General features: G+C 47.1%; 1 protein-coding gene across 1 annotated transcript in view; it reads left to right on the top strand.

Annotated features, from left to right (window-relative positions):
- The first annotated feature begins 939 nt into the window (after positions 1-939).
- Positions 940-10,185, top strand: part of LOC120943501 (cytochrome b-c1 complex subunit 2, mitochondrial) — a 32,312-nt gene continuing 23,066 nt past the window's right edge. Inside the window, exons 1-3 of the mRNA XM_040356841.1 lie at positions 940-1,047; positions 7,470-7,547; positions 7,750-7,899. Coding sequence (XP_040212775.1) covers positions 1,015-1,047; positions 7,470-7,547; positions 7,750-7,899 — 261 coding nt within the window. The 5' untranslated portion in view covers positions 940-1,014. The remainder of the gene's footprint in view (positions 1,048-7,469; positions 7,548-7,749; positions 7,900-10,185) is intronic.

Here is a 10,185-nt window from a genome sequence, read left to right as displayed (position 1 = left end):
GGCGGGAAGTGGTTAATCATAGCCACAACCACGTGAACAACGTGGTTGTGGCTCATTTGTTTGGCAAACATGGCAGTAAGGCATGGTGGGTTTAGATGCATGCCCTAATGGCACCCCATGCATCTGCTGGTGGTAATGCATGCCAAACCGCACGGTATTGAAGCACAAATGGTTCTTTGTGGTGGGATTTTGAAAACATGTCAGGGATTTATAGCGCCAACAGTTTGCGCAGCGCATTACATCAGGGAAGACAGAACAGTCACAATACAAATCAATACAGGAGGGATCAGATGGGCTTCCCTACATGTGATGTACGGGAAAGAATATATAGATATATGTCAGCGCGATATTCACCAATTTTCCGGGAACGAATGTAAAATGTGTGGAAACGTTCTGGGAACTGAAGGGTCATGTGAGCCTGTGTTTCGTCACATATGGCTACCCATCACATTTGGCTACCAGCTGGAGTGCGCATGCGCGACGCCCCCGGTTCCAACACTTTTACAAATGTGATGGGTAGCCGAATGTGACAAAGAATATAGCTAGCTGAAAGGAATTTGTAAACATTTTAGTAATTGCTTTTCGATGAGAATTTAGCATTTGTAAAAGTGTTGGAATGCATTTCGCGGCGTCGCATATACGCACTACAGCGGGTAGCCAAATGTATAGGGTCGCCATATGTGACGAAACACCTGACCTAATAATCGCCTGTGCTCAGTGCCAGTAATAGTTCCATTTTCTTGAACAGAAATGATGAGAATACAAAGTGAAGCATGCACCATGGCGCAGACACAGGGTGTAGCGGGGTACTTTGGTTTTCTCTCAGCAGTTGTGTATGGGGTGACCTCCACGTTCCCTCTAGTACTGGAGGGCACAGTGACAGCTCAGGGAATGACTGATCCAGCAGCGTACTCTTCAGGACGGACAGAGTTAAAGGGGCGGCGCCGGGCATGCCGGGTAAGCGGAAGTGGCCGCCCGGTCTTCCTGTCAGCGGCTGAAGGAGAGAGAGCGGTCATGAGGGTGATCAGCGGTGCCCGGGTCCTCTCTGTAAGATATGGGGAGTGTGGGGGTGGTGTGCCCGGGCAGCGGGGGGGTTCTGTATAGCGGGACAATGTCCGGGAGAATGTCCGTGCGGCCTGTACTTCCCCGGGTTCCCCCCCTGTGTCCCCGCACGGTGACCTCTCTACCTGGGGAGGCAGAGGAGGTGACAGGACTCAGGGACGGGGATGTCGGCGGTGACAGGCCGGGCTGTGTGAGGAGTAGATGGGTGGGAAGACATGGAGGAGGGTGAAGGTCACCCCTCTGCTTTGTACATGAGGGGCACACTGGATCCTCCATTCCTTGTATATGATGAGGAGGATCTTGTGAGGTAACGTTGTATTACTCAGATTTTAACCACTTCATTACTGGACACTTTTCACCCCCTTCTGCCCGATTTTCAGATTTCAGGGCTGTCACACGTTGAATAGCAGAACTTTATCTTGGTGGTATTTTAATTTTTTGCTAAATAAACAAAAAAATACAAATCTTAAAAAAAAAAAGTTTTTCTTAGTTTCCATTATAACATTTTGCAAATAAGTAATTTTTCTTCTTTGCTGATGTGCTCTGATGATCAGTGTACACAATGCACTGCGCCTTGTCGGCTCTCCTCATACAGAGACAGCGTGTGAGGAAAGGAGTGCCGAAAACTGACAAGTCTGTTTACATATGACCACCTGTGATTGGACGCAGCTGATCACGTGGTAAAGGGCTGCTGTGATTGGCCCTTTACCCAGATCTGTGATCACAGAGCGTTCCCCAGGGGGCACATAGGAGGATGTCTAGAACTTCGAGGCCCGAGCTGCACCCGTCCTTCGGCTATACTGCAGGTGGGAACTAGTTAAAGGGGATTTCCAGCCATTTTTTAAGTTTATTAAAAGTCAGCAGCTACAAAAAGTGTAGCTGCCGGCTTTTAATAAACTGACACTTACCTGCTCCACGTTCCAGCGACGCGCCGGCCGGGGCTCCGCTTATCACCACCCCTCCCCGGCCGGCGTCTTCATTGTCACTGTGGGCACCCGGCCGTGACAGCTTTCGGCTTCACAGCCGGGCACCCACTGCGCATGCGCGCGCTGCGCTATTTGATTGGACAGGCGATCGCCTAGGACCTGTCGTGTCCTAGGCGATCGCCTACAGGGAGGGGCTGCCAAAAGGCGATATGACGTATCGCCTTTGCAGCCCCTCGGTGGAAGGCGGAAGTGGGACAGGAAGTCCCCTTCTGAAGCCCCCACTCCAAAAAAAATTACATGCCAAATGTGGCATGTAAGGGGGCGATTTTGAGGGTGGAACTCCTCTTTAAACTTGTACCTGCAGGTAATCTTATAATACAGCGCTTACCTGTAGGTACTGCGAAGATCTTCTAAACGTGTGCCACTTGGGAGATAATCACATTTGGCTCCATCTCATGATGCCACCATGCATGCGCAGTGTGCCCTGCATTCTGTGTCCTGAGTGCCGGGCTGCGATTGTGCACGAGTGACATCATTGTGGCCAGAGGGGGAGAGCGGAGAGAGAGCGAAGAGCGCAAACCCAAAAGGAAGAACAGTTGAAGATGGAATGCCTGGAGCTGTGACAGCTCAGCGCTGGAGGGATCTACATGATATGCAAGTCTCTGTTAATATGCGGTACATTTTAGCACATTATGGCATAACGCTGCATTGGACCTATTTTTTATTCAGCGGGGGTTCACCCGAAATTTTTTTTTTAACATTAGCTTGAGGCTTATTATGGGAAGCAGAATCGGGTGTTTTTTTTTTTAAATCAATGCAGTACATACCTTTTTAGAGATAGATGTTCTCTGCGGCTTCCGGGTATGATCTTCGGGACTGGGCGTTCCTATTTGATTGACAGGCTTCCGACCGTCGCGTCGCCGAAAGAAGCCGAGCGTCGGTGCGGCTCTATACGGCGCCTGCGCACCGACGTTCGGCTACTTTCAGCAACTTGTGACGCGCTGTATGCGACGGTCGGAAGGCTTTCAATCAAATGGGAATGCCCAGTCCCGCAGTCCATACCCGGAAGCCGCGGAGAACATCTATCTCTAAAACGGTATGTACTGCATTGATTTAAAAAAAAACACCCGATTGTCCTTTCCACAATTGGCCTCAATCTAATGTTAAAAATTATTTTTTTGGGTGAACCCCCACTTTAATGTTGGCGGAATTTACTATCACTTTAATAAAAACAAGGCTTGTTAACCACTTGCCGACCGCGCTATAGCAAAAATACTGCTACAGCGCGGTCGAGTTACTGTGACAGGACGTCCCTGGGACGTCCTCGTGCACTTCCGCGTTTGCGCGTTCCCTGGGGCGCGCTCGCGGAAGTGTCTGTGCTCTAGACCCGGCGCATCACGGATCACGGTAAATTGCCGCGAATCGCGGCTGTTTACCACGTGATCGCTCCGTCAAATGACGGAGTGATCACTTGTAAACAAACCGGCGTCATTTGATGACGCCGGTTCCTCCCTCCCTCTCCTCTCTGTACCGTTCGGTACAGTGCGAGAGGAGAGGAGGGGGGGGAGCGCGGGGTGTCAGCAGTGCTGTGGCTGGATCTGTGACAACTGCAGTCACAGATCCAGCCATCCCTCCCAGCTCAGCTATCCCTGCGCAATACTCTGCCATACCCCATACTCTGCCATACCCCATACTCTGCAATACCCCATACTCTGCCATACCCCATACTCTGCCATACCCCATACTCTGCAATACCCCATACTCTGCAATACCCCATACTCTGCAATACCCCATACTCTGCAATACCCCGTTACTCTGCCATACCCCGTTACTCTGCCATACCCCGTTACTCTGCCATACCCCGTTACTCTGCCATACCCCGTTACTCTGCCATACCCCGTTACTCTGCCATACCCCGTTACTCTGCCATACCCCGTTACTCTGCCATACCCCGTTACTCTGCCATACCCCGTTACTCTGCCATACCCCGTTACTCTGCCATACCCCGATACTCTGCCATACCCCGATACTCTGCCATACCCCGATACTCTGCCATACCCCGATACTCTGCCATACCCCGATACTCTGCCATACCCCGATACTCTGCCATACCCCGATACTCTGCCATACCCCGATACTCTGCCATACCCCGATACTCTGCCATACCCCGATACTCTGCCATACCCCGATACTCTGCCATACCCCGATACTCTGCCATACCCCGATACTCTGCCATACCCCGATACTCTGCCATACCCCGATACTCTGCCATACCCCGATACTCTGCCATACCCCGATACTCTGCCATACCCCGATACTCTGCCATACCCCAAGCGATACTCTGCAATACCCCAAGCGATATTCTGCAATACCCCCAATACTCTGCAATACCCCCAATACTCTGCAATACCCCCAATACTCTGCAATACCCCCAATACTCTGCAATACCCCCAATACTCTGCAATACCCCCAATACTCTGCAATACCCCCAATACTCTGCAATACCCCCAATACTCTGCAATACCCCCAATACTCTGCAATACCCCCAATACTCTGCAATACCCCCAATACTCTGCAATACCCCCAATACTCTGCAATACCCCCAATACTCTGCAATACCCCCAATACTCTGCAATACCCCCAATACTCCGCATATATAATGTTTTGGGGTTCTATGTAGTTTTCTAGCAAATAAATTGTGATTTTTCCATGTAGGAGAGAAATGTCAGAATTGGCCTGGGTGCTCCAGAACGCCTGATGGCGCTCCCTGCATGTTGGGCCTCTGTATGTGGCCACGCCGTGTAAAAGTTGCACACATGGGGTATCGCCATACTCGGGAGGAATAGCAGAATGTGTTTTGGGGTGTCATTCGTGGTATGCATATGCTGTGTGTGAGAAATAACCTGCGAATATGACAGAAACAAGTTTTTGTTTTTGTTTTACAGAATTTTCGGTCGTTTTTCTTTTATAGCGCAAAAAATAAAAGACCCAGAGGTGATCTAATACCACCAAAAGAAAGCTCTATTTGTGTGAAAAAAAGGACAAAAATTTCAAATGGGTACAATGTTGTATGACGGAGTAATTGTCATTCAAATTGTGAGAGCACCGAAAGCTGAAAATTGGTCTGGTCAGGAAGGGGGTTTAAGTGCCCAGTGGTCAAGAGGTTAATGGAACACAGATTCACCTCCCTGGGATGTCCGGTCCAGACAAGCTCAGGGCTGCAGTGATGAGTACATGGCTTGTAGAGCTGAAGAGCATGAAATCATTTACAGATCCCGGGAAACCCATATTCATGATCTGGACTCCTGATTAGAAGCAGTGACTGATAGCTTAGCCAGTGTGCTGGAAGTCCATGCTCGATGGCACAACCTCAAGCCTCCATGGACACATACAGTATGTGCAGTAGATGGGTATTATATATAATACCTACATACTCATTCACACTGGGCATACTATACCCCACACCCATGCAGGGACATGGTTACCACACAAGTATGTACAGGAAGTCCCATTGATGTCGTTTGGAACACAGGGGCTGCACAGACACAACTGCTGTGTCCCAATATGACATCCAAACGATTGTGTATCCCCAAACTCTCGCTGTCTATGTTTGGGGGCACGTACCCGCACAGCAGCTGTGTCCTTATTGACATCAGTTAGGACTGCTTGCAGAGGAATTCATGAAGCACCTGTGCATCCACGTGTGGGTGAACATGGTCCAGCATGGGCATACAGTACAGCCAGCGTGAATGAGGACTAAAAGTTGGTTCTCGTGTGGCAGGAACTGACGCTCCTCTAAAAAGTGCTCCAAGCCTGGATTGATTTTCAAAGGTGTTTGACAGGCAGTGAGGAGGTGATATGTTGTCTCCTCGCTACCCAATTTAACCCTATAATTTCCATGCTAGCGTGCTGCAATCACATGCATTGCACACAATAGTGGCAAGGCCGACAGAAGACATCAATTTGGGGGGCAGCACCATCTGCTCAAAGCAACGTGCAGTTTTAGTTTTGCCACAGCTATATGTTAGGTTTAAGTGGGCAGTAAAACTTGCAGCTTAACCTTCTGGTTTTACTGCAAGTGTATTCTAGCAAGAATCTGTTTGTGTCCAGGGGCAGACATCTGTCCCCAACCACTGGATGTACGATTAATCGCAGACAGCTGCAGCTCATCTCAACCTGTCATTGCTTTGTATGGGCTGAGCTGTTTAAAGCCACCTGTCAGCCCAACTACACAATACTGCTGTATGCCCCTAATGCCCTGTGTGATCACATCTAAAGATCATTATAGGAGGCATGCCACTGACTCTGCCACGTAATGTTGGCCCAGAACTATGCAGGTACTATCAGGTGAGAGGTCGCTCTGTCACAGCTGAAGGAAGCCCCAGCAATCTCTGAAAGAACCTCTGTTGAAAATTTCTGTCTTAGTGCCTGGAAGGTGACAGTCTGATAGTAGTACAGAAACGACTTTTTGAAATTGGTGCTGCGCCGCAAAGGTGGCGTTGCACCGATTAAGACAAAGCCATTCATGGCAAATGCCGCCAATTTGACATGTCAAATCGCATTTCAGAACGCTCCAGCGTGAAACAAGGCCTAAACTGCTAAAATTTGCCTGCAATTGAAGACTTGCCTGGGTATAAGAAGATGTCTGCTGCCGCCTTCATGTTCTGTCAGATTAGGAAACCTATTGGAACGCATAGTGGCCATTTTGGTACACATAGCGCATGCACAATAAGAATTTCTTTACGCAACGTCCCTTCCATTGCATTTTCTGATGGGTAGTGGTATTTTGATAGAACACTGGCCTAAGGAGTCCCAGTTATGTTTTTATTTACATTTTGGATTGGAGACTGTAGCTCTTTAACCACTTCCCACCTGGCCTATAGCAAAATGACGGCCGGGCGGTGGTAGTTATCCGCCTGGACCACCAGGTATGCCCACCTAGACCACCAGGGAAATGCCAATCTGTGACCAGGCAGCTGCCAATCAGTGCCCATCCACAATTCCTGCCAGTGCCACCAGGGATGCCTATTGGTGCCATCTATCAGTGCTGTATATCAGTGCCACCCATAAGTACCCATCATTGCAGCCTTTCAGTGCCGCCTATCATCAGTGCCGCCTTATCAGTGAAGGAGAAAACATACTTATTTCCAAATTCTACAACATTTTATAACCGTAACAAAAGAAACGTATGTTTTTTCTAAATTTTCTGTTTCTTTTTTTTATTTTTTATTATTATTTGTTTAGCAAAAAATAAAAACCGCAGGGGTGATCAAATACCACCAAAAGAAAGCTCTGTTTGTGAGAACGAAATTATAAAAATTCTGTTTGGGTACAGTGTATCATGATCGTGCAATTGTCATTTAAACAGCGCAGAAAAAATTGGCTTGGGCAGGAAGGGGGTGTAAGTGCCTGGTATTGAGGTGGTTAAGCATCATAGAAATTATTTATTTAATGTTTGGTTAATGTTATGTTTTATTACAGAGGAGGCTGTACTCTGCAAAAGCAGCCACAAAGCCTGAAGCTGCTGGCAAGGCTCACCTTCCTCCCGACGAGCTTGAGGTAAGTTGTTGTGCACACCCGTTTTGTTACTGGTGTTCTGGGTGTATGTCTGCATGATATATGTTATATTGGTGTGTGTGTGTGTGTGTGTGTTTTTTTTTTATTATTCTTTGTCTGGGAACAATTTATGTCCTCTTGCCGATTTTGTGTATCTTATCTCCTGCTTCTAGCTCTTGATACATGCTTGTACGTTATTTTACAGATTACCAAGTTGCCAAATGGGCTGGTTGTCGCCTCTCTAGAAAACTACTCCCCATCTTCAAGGATCGGAGTGTTTATAAAGGCAGGAAGCAGATATGAATCCGCCAACAATTTGGGTGTTAATCATGTTTTACGACTTGCTTCTAACTTGGTAAGTCTCATTCTTAAAGAGGATCTTCACCCTAGAAATAAAAAAATAAAAATAAGACGGCAGCTACAAATATTGTAGCTGTTAAGAACAGCAGTGCACAATCTGAGTGTAATGTATTAACAGATTTATTGTGGTGAAAAGACAAATGGCAACTCACATTGTGACAGTTAAAATTAAGCTCATCATATAGTAAGGGCTTCCGATGGAGAGTCTCAAACCAAGATAGGAGTACTGGGTGGATGGATACACTTGCAGGACCAAGAAAACATAAAAGCGGTTCACCAAACTAAGTTCCACAATAATAGTACTTAGAAATGCTTGTATATTAGTAACTCACATGGGAAGAAGAAATGGCACTTTTTTGTTTGTAATCCATGAGTGTTTCGCTCATGCATCTGTGATGGGGAGTCTCTTCCTTCAACTTGCAGCATGGAAAGTCCGGACATCAGTCTGGATGACTGTTTAGATGAGGAAATACTGTAGCTGCTGACTTTTTATTAAAAGGATACTTGCCAGTCAAGGGACCCAGCGCTGTCCTCACCTGGGCCAGTTCTTCCTCAGCCATCAGGTCTGCGGTGCCTGCATGTTTACTGCAGGAATTTGTCTGGCTTCCCACTGCACATGTACACCTTGTGCTTTGCGAATGTTCCTGCAGCCTTCTGGGACCTTTGACGTGTCCCAAAAGGCTGCGGACAAAGAGCAGGGGAGGGATGGTGGTGACAGAACGTCTACTCAGATTCCCTAGGTAATCCAAATAGAAGTGGTAATGGTACTTATTAAAACCAGGTGCCCACTCCCCAAAAAAAAATATAATATCCAAATGTGATGGAGGATGACCTAAAGCGGAACAGTTCCGCTGTATTTTACCATGTGTCTGAGGACTGTAATGGATTATCACATAAAATACATGAATATACAGTGACTGGTACCAATTGTAGCACCTGCAGAAAACGTTTGCAATTTAAATTCACTGCTGTCTTTTGCCACTTCTTGGCAGTCTACAATACAAATACTGTATAATTGCAAAACAAGCCATATTCAATGTGTGTCACTTTTATTAGGTGCACCTTGCTAGTACCAGGTTGGACCCCCTTTTGCCTTGAGTGTTGCCCTTATTCTTCGTGGCATAGATTCAACAAGGTGTTTCAAAATATTCTTCAGATTTTGGTCAATATGACAGGATAGGATCACGCAGTTGCTGCTGTTTTTTCGGCTGCACATGCATGATGTGAATCCCCCATTAAACCACGTCCCAAAGGTACTCTATTGGATTGAGATCTGGTGACTGTGGATGCCATTGGAGTACAGTGACCTCATTGTCATAGAAGAATGAAAGTCACCGCTCCAGGTGGGTCTACTATACGGTCACACACTGATACAGGATTCCAAGGGTGCTGGCGGTGCACTAGGCGAGCATAAAAGATAGATGAAGGATGGATGGCCGCACTCCAAAAACCGTACAGGTTGTCTTTTATTAAATGAACAGCGGATACATCACCAGATCACAACAACAAGAACAGGGGAACAGCCGACGTTTCGCACAAAATCAGTGCTTATTCATGGCCATGAATAAGCACTGATTTTGTGCGAAACGTCGGCTGTTCCCCTGTTCTTGTTGTGATCTGGTGATGTATCCGCTGTTCATTTAATAAAAGACAACCTGTACGGTTTTTGGAGTGCGGCCATCCATCCTTCATCTATCTTTTATGCTGACCTCATTGTCATGTTCAAGAAACCAGTGGTGAGATGATTTGAGCTTTGTGACATGGTGCATTACCCTTCTGGAAGTAAAATCAGAAGATGGGTACCCTGTAGTCCTAAAGGGATGGACATGGTTGGCAACCGTAGTCGGGTAGACTGTGGCGTTTAAACAATGCTCAATTAGTACAAAGGGGCCCAAAGTGTGCCAAGAAAATATCCCCTGCACCATTACACCACCAGTCTAAACCTTTGATACAAGGCAGGATGGGTCCATGCTTTCATATTTATGCCAAATTCTGAGCCTATCATCTGAATGTCATAGCTGAAATCGAGACTCATCAGACCAGGCAATGTTTTTCCAATCTTAGTTGACAGGAGTGGCCCACGGTGTGGTGTGGTCTTCTGCTGCTGTAGCCCACCTGCTTCAAGGTTTGATTTTTGTTAGTTGAGATTGTATTCTGCATACCTTGGTTGTAATGAGTGGTCACTTGAGTTACTGTTGCCTTTCTATCATCTTGAACCAGTCCACCCATTCTCCTCTGACATCAACAAGGCATTTTCGGGCACACAACTTCCGCTCCACTG

Source organism: Rana temporaria, chromosome 6 (assembly GCF_905171775.1).
Source record: "Rana temporaria chromosome 6, aRanTem1.1, whole genome shotgun sequence".
Lineage (NCBI taxonomy): Eukaryota > Metazoa > Chordata > Amphibia > Anura > Ranidae > Rana > Rana temporaria.
Note: the sequence above shows the minus strand (reverse complement) of the source record. Positions and strands in the feature narration are given on the sequence as shown.